This window comes from Chiroxiphia lanceolata, chromosome 20, assembly GCF_009829145.1.
Source record: "Chiroxiphia lanceolata isolate bChiLan1 chromosome 20, bChiLan1.pri, whole genome shotgun sequence".
NCBI lineage: Eukaryota > Metazoa > Chordata > Aves > Passeriformes > Pipridae > Chiroxiphia > Chiroxiphia lanceolata.
Window position 1 is genome coordinate 3,665,949 of NC_045656.1, and position 18,270 is coordinate 3,684,218.

The 18,270-nt window shown below is 47.1% G+C and overlaps 1 protein-coding gene across 2 annotated transcripts; it reads right to left on the bottom strand.

Annotated features, from left to right (window-relative positions):
- Window positions 1-6,071: 6,071 nt before the first annotated feature.
- Window positions 6,072-17,520, bottom strand: EIF4H (eukaryotic translation initiation factor 4H). 2 transcript variants are annotated; one of them, XM_032707653.1, is made up of 7 exons: window positions 17,384-17,515; window positions 11,946-12,127; window positions 10,986-11,050; window positions 10,778-10,877; window positions 10,049-10,114; window positions 8,053-8,211; window positions 6,072-7,938 (listed from the first exon to the last, which is right to left on the bottom strand). In XM_032707653.1, exons 1-7 carry the CDS (start codon window positions 17,440-17,442, stop codon window positions 7,802-7,804), a joined length of 768 nt encoding a protein of 255 aa, XP_032563544.1. In that variant the 5' UTR covers window positions 17,443-17,515; the 3' UTR covers window positions 6,072-7,801. The 2 variants fall into 2 exon arrangements, with proteins under 2 accessions (XP_032563544.1, XP_032563545.1); XM_032707654.1 differs by lacking the exon at window positions 10,049-10,114 and having other exon boundaries at window positions 17,384-17,520.
- Window positions 17,521-18,270: the final 750 nt, after the last annotated feature.

Genomic DNA, 18,270 nt, shown 5'->3' on the forward strand with positions numbered 1-18,270 from the left:
GCTCAGAGCAACAGCCACGGGGCACACGCGTTACAACCGCAAACAAAACGCCTCGTGCTGCTCTCACTGAGGCTCTGCAAAGCCTCCCTTACACACAGGCATGTAAATTATTCAGTAAAGGGAAATTTCGTTATATTTAAATTAGGGCACTCAGAAGCTGCCACAACCAGCCACCCACACCCAGCTCCCTGTGAAGAGAAGGCGACTCTTCTCTCGCTGAAATGATTTAAGTCACCAAGTGGTTGCAACTTCTGCAATTCTGGGATGAAATGTGGCCATCAAGCTCGCAGAGGGAACGTTGCTTTAATAAGATAATTAACCACTCTAAGTGCAAATAGACTTTCCCTCTTCCAATTCTAACCTGAGATGCAAAAACAATGATTTGATGCACTTGCAACCTGAGCTGTTCCCAGGCAAAATCCAGGTGCAGAAGCCTACCTTAAAATCAGTACCTGTAATGTGAAGCAAAGTTTGGAAGAGGCAGACCCAGCTTTGAATTGCTTGCGTGGTTTCTGGCTTGTCTCTGTGTGGGGGACACTACATAATGTGAAATGCTTTCCTGACTGCCAAAACAGTTGCTACAAAATCGGCATTTCTAGCAGAGGTAGTAGTTTATTAGCTGCTTTCCAGAAGGGCTTTTACATGTTCAAACATCAGCTGACAACAGAAGTTTTGCAAAAGAGTTCTTTGTGGCAGAACTAATACTCTGAACATGCTGGAGGATATTTACAGTTCATCTCTGGTATCAGAAACTGATTTCATCAGGAACAGGCACTGCTAAAAAGGTGCTAAAAAGCTGTATTTGCTTACAGCTTCAGGGATGACTGAGTGCTGTGGTACAGACGTTACCACAGTTGGCAGGGGCTGCACCTCCTGGCAGTGCCCAAACTGTCTCCTGCTCTACCACCCAGCCCCTCCAGAGCTGGCAGAAGTTGCTGCTGTGCCCGAGGAGCAAAGCAGCAGGGTCAGCCCAGCGTGACACAACAGCTCTTGGGCAGGGTGATGACCTTCAAAGACATCAGTCCCCTCAAGAGGCCAACCCCCTTGATTACTGCAGTAACACACACTCTGTGTGTCTCCCTTCTTCATATTTCTCCTGAGAAGGGCTGGATGTAGAGATTTAGGATGAGAGCCCTCACTCTGAGGGCCTCCTAACACAGCCATGGGCTCTGCTCTTCCTAAGGCCAGTCCAGCCCCTCCAACACACACAGAACGACCCCTCAGGCACCAAACCCAGCTTGGGATACCAGACTCTCCCCTGTGTCCATCCTCTCCCTCCTGGAAACCCTCTGCCTCATCTAGACCTGCTGCTAGAAACCACCTCTGGTCTGAAAAAAGGTCAAAGAGGCAGGAGCACCCTGTTTTTATCTACTGCAATCAGTTATAGAAAACACCACCTTACATTTCACCCTTCGTGTCCTTTTCAAAGCTCACCCATTTCAGCTTAGGTTTGTTCCCCCCCTCCCCATAACAAACACATAGTTTATAATCCTTCAGGCAGTTTCCCCAGCTAACCAAACCTGCTTTTTTACCTTTTGGTACAAAGCTGACCAGCTGCAGAGAGATCTCTTGATGCAGAGAGGTCATGAGAACCCACCTTCCACCCTGCTCAGCTTACCTGGACTCTGGGTAAGCCCCGAGGGCTGGTTTACATCCTTCAGATAAAGGTGGGGGCTGCTCAGAGACCAGCTGGCTTTGCTTGAACCAGGTGTTGTGACTAACGCTGATGAGAAATCAGAGGAGAAAAAGGACTGGAAAATGGTGCATCACCTAAACCTGACCTTCTGCACAAACACACACTGGAAGGTCTGAGAAAGCTCCACCGGGTTTTCCAAGCTCCAACAGGCTTTTTTCTCCCCAGGCTCACAAGCTCTGTGAATCAAGCATTGCCTGCTGTGCAGGAGACCAGCATCCAAACCCCCTGAGCTTTGGGACAGAAGGAGCACGTGTCTCATCCCACTAATTACTCATTTTGCCAAATTTTCGCGGCAGCTTCAACGCAAAGCCACGTCTTGGAGGAAATGGTTCTGTCTTGCTGAAGTAGTGCTGGGTATGTTTGTATACACCAAGAAACGGCTTTTCTCTCTGCTGGAGTGGAATGAGCCTTTCCCCAGGCAAAGGGGAAGTGCCACCTCCTCCCCTGCCCCAGCTGCACTGTCGGATCTCTGAAACCGAAAGCGGCTCCGTTCCTGCCGAAGGAAGATAAATGCTGCTACCACCCAGTGGAAAGTCAGCTCACAGCCCTGGGTGCTTCACAAAACTTTGCTCAAGTTTGCAAAGACTAATCCCGAACACCCCTCCGGAGCCACAAAGCTTCTTCCCCTTCTTAGTTCGTCCTTGTAGACGCAGTGATTCTGAAATTTGGACACAAAAACCTAGAAGGTTTGAATGCTTTTTATTTGAATTTTTATACAGCGATACAAATTATACAGATTTGTTACAGTACAGGTTTTGCCAGGGGTTTATAGAGGTACTTTGTGAGTTTTTGGTTTATTTAAAAGAAAGAGGCAGATCTCGGGAGCACGGTGACATGAACAAAACAATCTCATGGCAGGGAGCAAATCCCTACCACGGGGAACACTAACCTGGCTGAAACCTACTGGGCAGAAAGGTGGTGGCAGCGTTCCCAGCAACAACATCCCCAAAACATCAACCCTGGGATACTCTGGAGCTTTACACAGGAATTGGTGAGTGTACAGGTAAGTCCTCACAGCCCTTGGATTGCACTTTGCTGCAGAGGGGACAGAAATGGGGGAAGCTGATGTCACACTGAGCAGGAGATGTCACAGAACAGAGTCACTGCCACGATGGAAAAGGAAACCATAAAATGCCTCTGATTTAGTCACTCCAACAGGTACAGTAAGATGAGGAACACGATCTCAGATTGACACCACACGTGCCACCAGAACCTGACTGCCCATTTCTTGTGCCCATCTCTGCTGGGTCCAAGTGATCAGACACAGGAGGACCATCAGAGCTCCCCTGCAGTCCCTGACACCCGGGAGAGGTGCCAGCCACACGGGCAGAGCTTTGAGAGTGTTTCTCCAGTTAGTCCAGAACACACAATGTCATCAAGATATTGCTGTTACTAATGTGCATCAGGCTTGAGAGTCGAGTGCCTGGCACTGAAGGATTAAAGCCTTTCAGAAAGCAGGATCAAAAATATGATTACACCATCCTAAATGTTTGGTTTAACACTGCTATAGCAAGTGGTATCACGAACAACAGAATAAATTACAGATTATATAGAGAAAATGTGTGCACCAAATAAAAGATGGCTCTCTGCCACTTTCAATACACTTCATTCCTGTAGTGGTTAAGTGGCTTTTGAGAGGAAGGAGTCAGCTTCCAGATGAGAAAATTCCAGTCTCAGCTGGAAATCAAATTCCTCTTCAGCCACAGAAACTCCCCTTTCTAAAAATTTAGGACAAGCCACACCTACTAAATTTCATCCCGAGAGTCCACCCCAGAGGAGCCCTTGAGAACTACAAAGGTAACTGATTCTAGGCTGGAATACACCAGGACAGAGGAGCAACCCCCTTCTTTCAGAGCCTTTGTGCTCATCTGGTAGTGAAACACAGAAACCATCCGAATGCAAAACATAAACTTAACACAGATTTCAAGATGCTCAACGTTAACAGCTCATCACCCTCGTCCCTGCTGCCAGTGGGAATAACCAGGAGGCGCTTCCACGCACGGAGAAGGAACGAGGTTGGGACAGAAAACCAGTGACTGAAGCCAACCTGGCACACACAGCCTGTGCCCAAAACACACCCGGGGGAGTAGGGGGATTCCTGGTGAAGCCACTCCAAGCAGCTTTGCCCAAACCAGGCAGTGGGACATGGGCTGCTCTGGAAGCTGCCACACGCCAGTGCTCTGGTGAAGGGGCTGCATGTGCATTCCAAGATTTGCTGGCTTTAGTATTAAATCTTTCCTACAAAAGGAGGGATTACAATATCACAGGATTTGCTCTAAAACTCTCACCATTTTATCATCTTTCCTGAAGACAAGTCAGCAGCCAGTACTACAGGTAGCAAATGTTCCTACTAGACTATGTGCCAAAGTCAGGATTGAAACTATCACAGTATTCATAAGACAAGTGAAAAATATCAGCATCATCCCAAACTGCCCTGGGACAGTGAGGCTTGGCCACAGTCCCCCATCATCACCAGCCCTGGGACACCTGCAGAACTTCAGAAATTCATGGTCAGCACTGGAGACTTTCAGTAGTGTCAGCACATCTCAGGAGCAGGTGAACAAGTTGTTGCTGCCTTAGGAAGGCCTGTACAGCCACACTTGAGGGCATGAATTTAACGTGACTCTACCATCACCAGCCCATTATTTGAGTGTGTGGACATTCCTCCATCTCTTTCTTCAACCATCAGAACAACCTTGATGGCCACAAGCACAAAGAGCACCCTCAGGAACTGCTCCAGGCTCGCACAGCCCAACGAGTCGGCAACACGGCGATGCCAGCACTGGGTGCTGCCCTGAGGACTGGGATGAGCTCTCCCAGGGGCTTTCCTGGGCTTGGGAGCTCAGTGGAGTTTAATTTTTGGTTGTTGCCAGGGAGTTTTGCAGCACATTAGATGCTGCTGTTCACTCCTGCAGTGTCCCACAGCTCTTCCAGACACCCACCTTCCCCACCTGCAACCTAACAGGAGAAACACACCAAAGCACTTCCAACAGTAGCAAACTCAATTCCAATTCCAAAAACTGCCTGCTGCCTTCCTACCTTCAGTTTTGTTTATTTTTCTAAGTTTAAGCTCCAAGAAAGCTCTGCACAGCTACTAGAAATAACTCAGTGAGAACAGGAATAGCCAGAGTGTGAATGATCTGTTTGCTACACTGCAGGTACTTGCTTGGTCTGGGCTTTGCCATGCCAGGCTTAGCTTTAGGCTGCAGATAAAGTCAAGCTTTACAGGTTAAACCTCAACTGCTTTTTTGCTGGTGGGATGGGGAGAAAATAATCTTGCTTCCTCCTACAAAACTTAAATGCCACATCCATATATTAAATATAGTTGTGTCAACTGTTGACACAAGTTGGTTTGATGGGCTTCTGTAGAGGAATATGTTCATCAGGTAAAGTTTTGAAGGAGGGAAAGAAAAAGGACTGGAGGAGTCTGACCCTGAGCTGCATGGGAAGCACAGTGTGGAATGCTCCAAAGAAACCATGAATGTTTGCATATGAAGAACTATAAAAAGGAAAAGAAAAGGTACTAAATGATGTTGGGATCAGGCTGCATTCACTAGTGGGAAACCCTTGACCAAACCAATATTGGCAGATACAGAAAAAGATTTCTAGAACCAAGATGAGCCAGTTGCCACCTCTCTCACAAATCAGGGCTCCTTTCCTCCATGCAGTGGTGAAATCACTGGTTCCACCCCTGGGTTTGACAGCCCAGCTGTGGCAGCAGCTGCAGGGCAGCAACTCCCCCAGCCAGCCCTGCCCTTCCACACACACCTCGGGGGGGGGGTCAGGGAGGACACCCAGAGGCTCCAGAGCAGGGCTGGGACTCTGCTCAAGCTCTGCAAAGAGGTCTAAAGAGAAGGTGGACTGAGTAGCCAGAGGCAAGAACTTCCCATCCTCTCAGACCATGGAAAGCAGTAAAACCAGCAGGGAGGTCAGAGCTCATTTCCTCAATAAAATCATGGCTCTACCTCTTTTAACTTACCCTGCAATAAGCACGTATTTCAAAGCCACAGGGCAACAGCCTCTTTAACTGTTAAGTCTACTGGAAAACAGGTCAGTTGGAAAAGTTGGGAGAAACCCAGCCTGTGGGACACAGTATGAGGAGCTGTAGCACCCCCAAGTCCCACCTGGCAGCCTCAGCAATGGCACTGAAACAACACTGAAACCACAGGGTAAAGAACTTGGGCTTATTTCCACCCATAAACAATTTTTATTTCACTGTTCCAGCATTGTTTAGATTAGATTCCTCCCCTTTATCTTTTCCTCTTCCCCCCTTATTTTGTACCAGAATAGCTCTAGTACAAATTAACACAATATTTGAAAACTGAGGGGGGGAAAAAACATGCTAGAGCAGACTCAAATAAAGACCAATGTTAAATATTACTTAATGTTTTCTTTTATTTAAAAGATCATTCACAAAATACCATATCCATAAATTTATTTTGTTATGAAGCAGAATGTGTTAAGTGTTTGGAATTCACTTCTTATTTTTTTTCTTTTGTTTTTACATTTAAAAGTCAACTGTCTTGACTAGAGGTGAGTTTTTATATGGGAATTTGTTCTTAAAATCTTTTCCACATTGAAGATGTAAATAGATCAATTATTGGTTTGGAATACAACCACACAAATGCATGTCTGTCTTAAATTAAGTATTAGTGTTAGACAAATGGTTCTTATCTCAGAAGCAGATTAAGTGAAAGGTAGCAGGAAGGAAAGAGTAGTTCTGTAAATTGCTGGGACTCTGACTTACAACAGGAACTTTTAGGGAAGAAATTCATCACTAGCAGTGGTGCTGGTAGTGGGGCAGCCATGCTTCCAAACTCCTCTTGCAAGTACTCTGGGGTGCCAGTCATTCTATCTGAAGTCTCTCACCACTGGCATTGGGGGCCCAAGTTTTTCCCATGCACTGGACACATCCACACCTCAGGTTTTGGTTTTCAACATTAACGATCTCTCCTTTTGCTCCAGCCTCCCCTCCCTCCTCCCACACAACACTGGCAAGAAACATTTCCAAGTGAAAAGAGGTGCAGCAACACGAGATGCTTTTTACCCAAACTTCTACATGAGAATCTAAAGCAGGAGGATTTCTAATCTGCCCACTTTCAAGGTATTCTAAAAGCTGAGGTCCTAAAACTGTACCCCACTGGGCAAAGAAATACAGGGGATAGTGGCGATCAAATACTGCGTGGCAAAGTATACACTCCTTCAACAAAAATAAAAAAAGTCAAATTTTATTGGTAGAAACTTCATTTAAAAATTTACCAAACATGTAAAACCCAAAAAAGTAAGCAGAAAAGAGCCAGTGAGCAGTTGTGCTCAAACAGGCACGTTTTTGCAGCACTCTAACCTTGAGCTCAGAGGTGTAGTAGTATCGTACCATTTGGAAGTCAACAGCCAGCAGGAAGAGGCTACTGGCAGAGGCTTTATCCATACTGATTCCACCAGCTATTCCCAAGGCTTGTCAGGCAAGGCATCCGTTAAATTGATCCTTCCTGGCAACCCCTGTGAAAGGGCAGCTGCCCCCCCTTAGTTTTCTAAGGGGCTCTGCTGTGAACAGTAACTATCACCAGTTGTCAGAAACGGCATTTCACTGCTCGGTTAGAACTGTACGTTCCTCTGTTCAACTCATCTGGACTCTTCAGTTTTCCTCTTCAGAGCCACAGCAATACAGAACGAGACATGCAGGTCAGAAGAGGAGCACTGAGAAGTAAAAGGAAACGATACAGGGAAATAACTAAGTCTAACCTGTGCTTCTAAAGTAAAACAAACCCAGAAAGGAAGAAGTGAAGCAGCACCTTTGTCCAGAGACCTCCACGCTCGTGGAAGCAGCCACACTGCCTTTTCTACTGGCAACTGTGCTGCTTGGAAGGAAACAGAAGAGGGCAACTCAGCACAAAGCAGGCACTAGATACAGCAAAGCCAAGAACGTACTAAAAACCACTTGTTAACAGCTGACATGCATTCACAAGCTCTGTGTTTTCGGTTTCAAAGAGGACAAATACCAGATGGCAGGAATGGTAAACTGCAGGGTTGACATTCCAGCAGAGCTAGTCACTCTGTACTGTCTTGCTTTTTCTCCCGCCTCCCCATTCCCTCCCAACCCCAGACTCAGTCGTGCTCTTTTACTACTTCCTCCCGGGGCTTGGCTCCGCCGAAGATCGCAGAGTTTGGGTTGGCTACTTGATTGAGGGGAGTATCGACTGTTCGAGGTTTGAGCTGCAGTCGGGGTCGCTGTGCTCTTTCCTCTGAAAGAGAAAACAGGCCAGGGCTAAGATCCGGCTGTCAAGGGCAGGAGCTCCCACCTGACAGAGGAACCACGAGTCTCCTTCCCGAGGGAATTACACAAGATAGGAGTTTACCTTCTGTTGGCTCTCTGAAGTCCATGGAAGACCCACGAAGGGGAGGCCCATCTCTGAAGCGACCGGTGCCACCGCTTCCCATGGAGGCACCGGGTGGTCGCCGGTCCCCAGGGCGGGTTCCTCTACCCCGACCTCCCAAGAAGTCATCATCTTTGAATCCTGAAGACGGAAGACAGTGGATTTAAAGAGCATATTTTGCAATGTTTTGCACCTAGATTTTTATCTGGATGACTGGAAAGCTTCGCAAGTCACTGCTGCCAGTCCAAGGTGGTGCACTGAGCCTTTTGTCTGCAGACAGATTTGCTTCACAGAGGTCTAACATGTTCTAGAAGAGTCATTCAGATTCCCTTTGAAACCAAGTATACTATGCCAAGTTCAGAAAGTGCTTTATCCACTTAGAGGCTTATTGGAGTGTTGGAGAGTGGGTCAAGTGAGCTTAAAATATGAGCTTCAGCTGCAACTTCAGATTGTTAACACCATTAGCTGACTTCAGAGACAACACTACAAGTACTCAGAGTACTTCTGAAGCCAGAAGATTCCACTGGCTGCAGCCTTAGCATGAAATCTGCAGGAGCAGAGCAAATGGGAAAATAGCTGGGGAGTAATGAAATACACAGTCCTTACAGAACAGAGTAAAACCCCAAGGCTTTTTAGCTGTACCATTAAGTGACAAGGTATTTACTACACTAGTTAAAGGATTGGGGGAAAAAAAAAAAATCAGATTTTAAGCTGATTACATTTTTCCGGTTTATGTATCAAAAAAATCAGGAACTGTCTGTCACTGACCAGAGTTCCAGTCTGTACCAGTGACTATCCTGGAGTATCTCTCCAAGCCTCCACTGCCTGCATTGAATTGGAGGAGGATACAGCACAGGAAAGGGAATATACTCAGATTTTCAGAAGCTGCCTGGAAGAGAAAGTTGTTTGGTTCCCAACTGAGATTTTCCTTTCCACTTCAGTATTTGGCAGAGTTGCAGAGCTGTCCCTTACTTACTTCAGTGCCAAACAAACCATCTTTAAAGACTTGATCCAGGGCTGTACGACCTGAGAAGAAAAGCTTTTGTAGCAACTAAGACTTAAATGCTAAACTTTTGGCTCACAAATCACTCGTCCAGCATTTAACAGGCCGAAATGCATCCACATTTGGAGAAGCTACCAAGGAAGGTATGAAGCTGTGGCACCAGAATGCTTAGCTCCAAAGGCAGGTTAAGCACAGTGCTGTAGCAAGCTCCTCTCTCCAGCATCACACTTCCAATCCATGCTGGTGGCAAGGGCACACTTTGGCACCGCTCCTACATCGTCCATTCCACTCACGCAGAGACCAGACATTGCAAAGTTGCACTTGCCAGCATCTCCCCATCAGAAAATGGACCAAACCCACGAGTTCAGAGGACAAAAGCAATTGTGTTAATGCCACCCTGGATTCTAATAGGTAGGAACTGACTGGAAGGCAAGAGCAAACCCGGTGGCTCTGTCACTACCTTGCACTCAGCAAGCTCAGTCACTTGCTGCAGCTTGCATTGCTGTAACAGTAAAAGTTCAGGAATATTTTGCATTTAAAAGTACTTTGGAACACTAATCCATCTTTGGAGAAGTCAGTTTCTGCAGGAATACACATAATATGTCACATCTCCCTAAGAAGGTGAAAGCCTCTGCTCTGAAAGAGTATCAGCCTTTCCACATGACCTGTCTGCTTCTGCTACTATTGAGAAATTTACTCTGCCAGATGTTTGAGAAATGCTTAAAACAGACACCGTGGGCTACATCTGGACAAGTATTCTGTCACTTAGGGTGCTTTCAAAGAATTTACAATCAAGACTCTCTCCTCTGTTACAAGGCAATGGAAGATTCCCCCTGAGGAATCCCACCACAGCTGCAGGATGTCCAAGTGGGCACATACAGTAGATTCAATCAAAGCAGTAAGGGGGACAAATGAAAAGGAGAACATTTCGGTGCCTTTTAGGCTCCCTCTCTGTATAAGTGTGAATACTGGTACCAGAATTGAAGTCATCTCTGGAATCCCATCCACCTCCTCTGGATTCTCGGGAACCTCCTCCCATTCCTAGGAAAAAAGCCACAATTGTGTTCAGATCTGAAGCTGTGGGAAAGACTGGGCAAGGGGATACCAAACCAACGTTTCAGTCCTTCAATGTCCAAAAGTCATGCTGCTGGAAAAATCCTTTCCTTTCAGTACTACCAAGTTCCATTGCACAGGAACAAACAGTCAGTTTAAATGAACCAAGAATAAATGGTCAGAAAAGTTTCCCTGATATACATTCAATGGAAACCTTTAGTGAGTCTGGTTCAACCAAGCTTTAACTACAGCCAAGCCTCTCTTCACACTGGAACTGGAGACACAGTCCAAAATAAGTGTTTGTCTACTTGTGCTTACTCACTTTTCTTACATCATCATAAAATAGTAGCAGATCAGACTGTTGGGCTTATGATTGTCCTCTGCAAGACACAGCACATTATTAGGGGTATTGGTCTCACTTCCTGGGCTAGGAGTGACAACATATCCAGCCTCTGGACACAAAGCACAGCTCAATTCCAGACACCTCAGGAGCGGCAGCAGCAGCTGGTTAGAAACGTGTATATGCCACATTTCTCCTTGCAATAGAATTTTCATGTTCACTTGCATGCCTTGTCTCAGCATTAGCTCAGCACCAGAAGACACAACTACAACCATTATATTTAAGAAGCTGCTTAGAAAAATGGAAGTCACCTCTGTCATCAGGCCCGCCACCTTTTCTGAAGCCAAAGCCACCTTTGTCCTGTTTCCTGCCTTCCGCTATGTCCACTCGGAGTGACCGGTCACCCAAGAGCTGTTAAATCAAGGGGAGAATCTGTTCAGGATGTACCACAGGGGCTGCAAAGGAGTTTGAGACTTATGTTTATCTTTGATTTCACAAATTAATTGCAAGTGTACTTACTGCACCATCGTATGTAAGAGCTTCCTTGAGTGACTCCACCTCATCGAACTCTACGTAACAAAATCCTGTAAAAAACAAATCTCAAGTTAACAGCACTTTAGAAGGCCTTTGTAAGAAGCTGCTCCTCCTGTACGTCTGCTAATGGCTTCCCTTCTCTTTCCATCTGTGGTAAGTGCAAGATGCATTAATATTGAATCCATTTACCTGTGCCTGTTAATGATGGGGCAAATCCTGAAACAGAACTCTGGGCACTACATGTTTGCCAAGAGCCCTTTTCCACAGAGTTCTCATTGCAGATTAGATCTGATCTACACCAACTGTTTAGGTGAATATTGACACTTGTTTCTTAATAACTTTTAAACAAGAACTTGAAATACCTTCTTGGCCAGCAGTGTGATTTTGTGTCATCACATTACTTAGTGGATTTATTACTTTTCAAAAAGATCCTCTCCAAGTTAAGCCTTTTCTACCCCTAAAAGTAACTTACAAATATAGTCCCTTTCCACTGGCCAATTCCAATGGAAATTAGATTTGCATCCTCTAAACGTTGCCTGAATGGTTTATCTACTTGCTTTTTCTCCCTGTCTACTAAAAAAGGACAGAGGTGAAGCAGTGGCAATCTTCTGAAGTGCAGGAAGATTGTGTAAGTACTCAATGCTTAAGGTCACGGGTCTTAAGTGGGTCAGACACTTCAGCTCTGGTAGAATTCATGCAAGACAAACAAGTTTTGAGAAAGTCCTTTTGGGGCAGGGCAAATATTGACTCCTGTCACTCAGGTTACATCAAGTGTATCTTAAGATGATGGAAGGAACAGTGAATCTCGTTCAAATGAGAAACTTCCATAATTCAACATAAAGAGCCCAAGATCAGCTGTGCCTTAGGCTGCAATTCCCCACGGCAGTGGCTTTATTTTCTCCTCCCAGTTCTCCTTCTGCAGCCGGACCAGGTCGGAACACTGACCTTTAAATTTATCTGTTTCCTTGTCCCTGACTAGCCGCACGCTCCTGATGCTGAGATCCTTGAAGATGGCATCTATGTCTCCCTGGACAGTGTTGAAGGGCAGATTTCCCACATAGGCTGTGAAAGGGGGCTCTGTTGGCAGCTCTTTATTTCTGCGGGAACCAAGGCCACCACCACGAGACCTGTTGGAAAAAGCACAGTGCCCTGGAAGTGACTCCCAGCACGGCCACACCGCAGTCTGGGGGGACTGTCACACAGCTTTGGTAGTTTGTCCACCCCTCTGCCTGCACCTGCCACCTTCACTCCTGGTCAACTCCCTTCCAGTGTTACCTGGTGCAGTACTTCCATGGAAAAACCAAACAATGTACTTTAATGCATTAGAGGAACTCAGTAACAAGGTGATGAATGAACTCCTTTCTCGTCCCACAATTCATTAAGAAGACCTTATGTTTCCTATCTCTACTGTCCCCTGCTCAAAACCACTGTATCTTCAAAACCACATCCTAGACTAGAATTTTGAGAATAATTTATAGCAGTGAGGAAATACTTGTATTTGTTTGTCAGCTTATCCTGACACTAAGCTGGATCCAATGCTTTCAACTAAATAGCATATTATCAACACCCACTCCACAATCATCTAAATTATTTCAGCAGCATTTATCTTAACAGAAACACCTTCTAAGTCTGAAGTTGTTGTCAGATACCTGGACTGGAATGCTTTGAATCAAACACACAATAAAAAACGTGGTTGAGCAAGGGGTTCTAAGGCAGAAAAACCAATTTCAGTGCTGCCTGGATGTTTAGTTCTTCCTTTGTGTTGTGAATTACAAACTGCAGTAAACTAGGTGGTCTTTCCCTGTCTCACCCCTCAGTCTCAGTTAAGCTCTTGGCATTGGCTGCTGAGGAATTAAATTGTCCCAGCTAAATTCTTTACTGTACCACTGTACCACACCTGTGTGTGAATCCCTGTAGAGCCAAACCAACTTGGATCTCCTGCACAGAGAGCAAGGTAACAAGGCAACCTGAAGTTAAAGCTCTTGGACTTGCAGACTACGGGATGCCACTGGTTCCAACACCATTTGCCTCCCTCAGGAACCTCGGATCTTTACCTGGGATGCCTCCCTTCTACTCTGCCCATCTTCCCTTTATCACCTGCCTTCTGCTGGGCTTTGCTCGTGTTTGTTCCCCTTCCCAGAGGCTCCCTGTGCATTTAAGAGCCCAGTGGAACACAAGCTGTACTAAAGCAGATTTGCCAGTGTGACATGGACCAAGCAGAGTGCTGTAGAATCCTACCTAAAATCCAGGAGGTCAAATAATTTTATTATTTCCTTTTATTCTGGCTGGTTGCATGCAGCCAGAAAATCCATTGAGCCAGTAAGGTACTTGTCAGTACTTTTCCTCACTTCAGAATAAATATTTTATTGCTAATGAATCAGATAATGCATTAAGCTTGAATAAGATTCCTTAACTCTTCCTAGGTGAGCCTGTCATTTGTGCCTTTTTATGGCAGCAGCTCCATGCAGGAATCATTTATCACCACCATTATCAACATGCTGCTAAACATACTTGAATCACAACCTACATATCTTTAATTAGTGTCCACCCAGGTTTGTGTTTTTGCATTTTTGACAATATTCCTCATCTGCCTTTGTCTCATTAACAAGTCAAAAACCCACTGGAGAACTAAAGCTGCAATAGCTGGGTGCTGTGAATGTATAGCAGAATTAACTTCAGTCACAAGACCAAGTTTTAAGGAGGAACTCCAAGAAAGCTGAGTTGAGTTGCTCTTCTAAATAATTCCATAATACGTAGAATCAGGTCCATGTCTTTGTCCTTAGTTCTCTTCTATGGCATAAAGAACAGCTATTAAAATACACATTTAATTCGCAGCCAAAAAAAAAGTAAAAAATCAATATTTATGCTCTACAGGAACATCAGAATTGCCCCAGCTGAGCTGTAAAGGGGCATCCCCTACTTGAGCACATTCTCAGCACGTTCCTGAGCTGCCAGTGACCTCCTCAGTGAGCTGATTCACCCAAAAACCCACCCTGGAGTTGAATCCTCAGCCAGATCAACAAGGTGATCTGGACAGCTGCAAAGAGCACTGTGCCAAGATGGGAAGGAGAAGGAGAGCAAGGGCTGGAACCTTGCTGGCTTTTTTTCACCAGCAACCCCCACTTGAGCCACTCCAGGAACCACACCCACAGTCCCCAAAAGGATTTTCTGTGCCACAGACAAACCCCGTTTCTACCACAGCACACCAGAACTTCCCGGGGTGCCTGTGTGCAAATCCAGGCCCTATTGTGAAATTTGATTCATTTTATGTCAGGAAATGAAGTATTCTTTCTGAATTTGAAACGAAGGCCTCAGTTATCAGGTACAGAACTATGCATTTGGTATTTCAGTTTCCGTTTGAAGAACGGGAATGGTCAATAACTAAGTTCCAAACTGCTTCCTACTGAATCCAGGGTATAGAAACACAAAAACAAACTGGTTTGGTACTTCCCTACATTTTTCCAACACTGAAACAGTGAAATAAATTTAAAAGAGGGCTGACTTCAGTAACCAAACAATGAGATTGGAAGAAGATTCTCTCATTTACAACAGAATAGGACAAAAGTCAAAAAATAATTGAAAACATCTCTGAACCAAGTGAACTGGGTCACACCAGAGTGTTGAATGAATATCTGCATTTCCCACTCAGTGTAACTTGCTCAGACACAATTAGGTAATAATTATGTCATCTCAGTGTGGGAATCTGAAAGACGGGATTTGACTTCCTTTCCAGAAAACCAGAGAGCTGCAGAGGAAAGCTTCCTTCTAGTGACTGAACTTACCTTGTGGTGGGCAGAGTTAATGAGGTGGAAGGACAACTGAACTATCATTTTGAAGCTACACTTTTGGAAAGTTTAGTGTTCTCTCTCTAGAAAACAAGATCTGTGAAAAGTTCAAAACAAAATATACTTTTAAAGCCAGTATGTGAGTTAAAGAGCCTTTCCCTAGGGATCAAGGCTCAGGATTTACCAGAGGCAAGAGCCTACCTGGGTTCCAACATTAGAGCCTTACTGGGGCACTGTAAGGATCAGCAGGATGTAAGTTCTGCCAGGAGCCTCCAAGACCACAGCTCTGAATTCATACCCAATTTATTCAAGCAACCCAGGACACCTCTACAGCATCAGAGGTCTTCAACAAAAAGCTTCCCCAAGGCTAAAAATTAGGAGAGCCCTATTAACACTGGATGGGTGAGACACAGGACCCAAAAACTGCCACAAGGACAGGGAATAACTCTCCATTCTCATTGAGCTGAGCAGCATTTCAGCAGGTGAATCTTAACCTTTAGTAAGGTGCTCAGTGCTTCAAGCCACACCTAAATAAACAGCCCAGCAGGGATTCAGGAGTGACAAACACTGTTCCCTTCAACTCTGCAGATGTTTCAACTAGGCCTCAGTATGATTAATTACAGGGTTTTGTGTCGTATTTCGGGCTCCAAAACACTTCCCAAACAGCCTTTATAGTAAGTTTTTTGTAATTAACGTCAGCAGCACGTTCTTCATCTGGAATAAAATGATTTTTGCATCCCATAGTGTTGTGCTTCAGCTCTGAATCAGAGCACCATCAGACACACAAGGGGTAGCAAACCAGGCCTCATCACACCACAGTCACATTCTGGTGCTCCTACACCATAATTTTGAAGATTATGAGAAAGAGGCAGATCTCACATATGCTGGAACCTGTTGGGCACTGATTTCCCATCTGTCACACTGAAATCTCTGTACACACCAAAGGTTATGCAAAATGCTACTTTTACAAAAACTACTATAGCTCAACTGAGTTTACACTACTCTTACACTCCTAGAGTGCCTAAAAATGAGTAGGAGCCACTTTAACATGGCATTCTTTAATCAGAACCTTCAAGAAGAACAGTCATGTTTTCATTACACTTCCCATATTACAGGGCTTTATACAAATTACAGAGACTTGTTAAGGTCTGAAATTGTGAATTAGCTGTTAGTAACTTATTAGCAATAACGTTAAATCAGATGCAAGGACAAGTTGCACTCTAATAGTGGTGTCTGAGGCTTAAAACTGCAGCTAGATTGGAATAAGTACATTTTCTCATCTGTAAATGCATCTACTAGTCTTCAGGATGCCTTTAGCTCTCCAAACAAGGATCCAGGTCTTACCTGAGAGCAAGTTGGAAGCTCTCTGTTACAGAAATCTGAATATGAAATAGCATTTTAACTGTAATTTCATTACTTCACAGAATGTGCCTACACTGACTAGGCTACACTGCGCAGCAACATCTGCATTTATTATGTGTCAAATGCTACTTCAGGCCACTGGCAAGGTTATTTTGTTACAGAATTTAAAAAAGAAAACAACAGAAATGTAAGTGGCTACATCAGCTGTTTGCCCTGGGACATCTCTGGATTAGACACAAAGGGTATCTGTGCATGAAAATGAGCTGAAAAAGCTTAAGGGTCAGAGAGTTTTCAAAGAGAAGAAAACTTACTGCTGCTCTAACCCCAGCAGCAGCTTGTCCCTGCTGCCCAAAGAACCTGAAATGAAACCAGGTTATTCCTCTAAGAGCAGAAAAGACATGAGCAGTGTCGATCAGGAAACACCTTGGGAGACGAGGTGATACAGTAACATAGTGTGAAGATTTGCTCACCGGGAAGTTTATTCCATGCTTTTATACCTGCTGTTTTGGTTCGGTGCAACAAAGAAACCCACAGTAGCACCAACCTTCAAAAAGTCCATTGTTCGATCGCACCTCCCTAACCTGATTCAAGACAAACTCCTAATTGCTGGTTATTGTCTCCGTAGCTCCTCCCCTACGCGCACTCTCCAGCAAGGAGACAGGGGCGAGCCCTCTCCCTAAGGATCGGGGGTTTGCAGTCGGCACCCGGAGCCCCGGATAACGCAGGACGACGGCTCCCCGAGAGGAGGCACCACAAAGCCCTCCCATTTCCTCCCTCCGCAGGCACCACCACAGCCCCTGCCCCGCTTCGGGGACGCTCCCTCCGCCCCTCCCGGTGCACGATCCCCTGCCGGCCCGCCCTGGCTCCGGCCCAGCACCTCCCCAAACCCCCGCTCCGCTCGCCTGCGGCCGGCGGGATCAGCAACACCCTCCACCCCTGCTCCTCCTCTTCCTCCCGCCCCTTCCCGGCGCTCCCGGCCCCGAACCCTGCGGGGCTCACGGGACCACGGCCGGGACCCCCCCGGGACCCGCCGCACAAAGCGGGGCGGCCGCGGCCACGAGAAGGGCCCCGCGGCGCCCCGGGCGGTCCCAGCAGCCGCTCCCCCCGCCCGCCATCCCCTCACAGCGGGGCAGGCCGCGGCCCCGCCTCGCGCGGCCGGGAGCCGCGGGGCGCCGCTCCCCGCCGCCTCCCCCGGCGCGGGGGGAGCCCCCGGGCGCGGCCCCCGGCCCCGCTCACCCGCGGCCGCCGCCGAAGCTGCTGTAGGCCCGGTCGTCGTAGGGATCGAAATCCGCCATCGCCGCCGCGGCCTCGTCCCCGTGCGAGCGTGACAGGACCGCGCCCGAGGACCCCGCAACGCTTATATACGGCGGCGCGCGGGCCGGGGCTGCCCCGCGCCGCGCCTGCCGCCAGCTCCCCGCCCCGCCGGGGCTGCCCGCGCTGCTGCCTGTGCGGAGGCGCGGCGGTGCCGGGACGGGGATCTGCCCGGGATCTGCCCGGGGATCCCCCTGGGGTCTGCCCGGGATCTGCCCGGGGGCCGTAACGCCTCCGGTGGGTGCGGGGCGCTCGGTGCTGACACGAGCCCGGCCCGCGGCTCTGAGGCGGTTTTAGCCGCCCCGGTGGGTCGGGAGCTGCCTCATCTGTGTCCCCAAGCATCCTGCTGTCCCTGCGGGTGGGATCGGGGCAGGGATCGCAGTGATCGTGGAGGTGGGTCCTGCTCCAGGGGTTATTTTCATGCTTTAGGGATCACAGGGATGGATCCTGCTCCAGGGGTCACGTTCATTCCCTGCAGTCCCGTGGCTGGCACGGGAGCCTGGAAGGGCAGTGGAAGATAGTGCTTGATTTTACTGTAAATAAAGAAAACGGGCTGATCTGTGTCCTTTAAAAGTACCACTTGCACCAACTGGTTTGCTTCCTTTTCCCAGGCCATTATTTCAGTTTTTATAATAAAACCAAATGACAGATTCTTATACAACAGCTGTGCGCACACCTCCTGCCGGCCTTACCCTGAGGGGAGCCCGGGGATCCCTTGGAGCAGGAGCACCGAGTCCTGCGGCAGTGCTGGTCTGAGGGTCGGAGAGGGAACATGGCCCTCAGGGGAGAGGGGCTGTTGCAAAATGTGAAAT

Excerpts from the sequence above, each read along its gene's own strand:
- EIF4H (XM_032707653.1), bottom strand. The coding sequence starts at position 17,442 with ATGGCGGATTTCGATCCCTACGACGACCGGGCCTACAGCAGCTTCGGC. Across the intron at positions 10,878-10,985 it reads CTCTTACATACGATGGTGCA|CTCTTGGGTGACCGGTCACT; the intron begins GTAAGTACACTT and ends TTGATTTAACAG. Across the intron at positions 8,212-10,048 it reads CAGAGATGACTTCAATTCTG|GATTCAAAGATGATGACTTC; the intron begins GTACCAGTATTC and ends TTCCGTCTTCAG.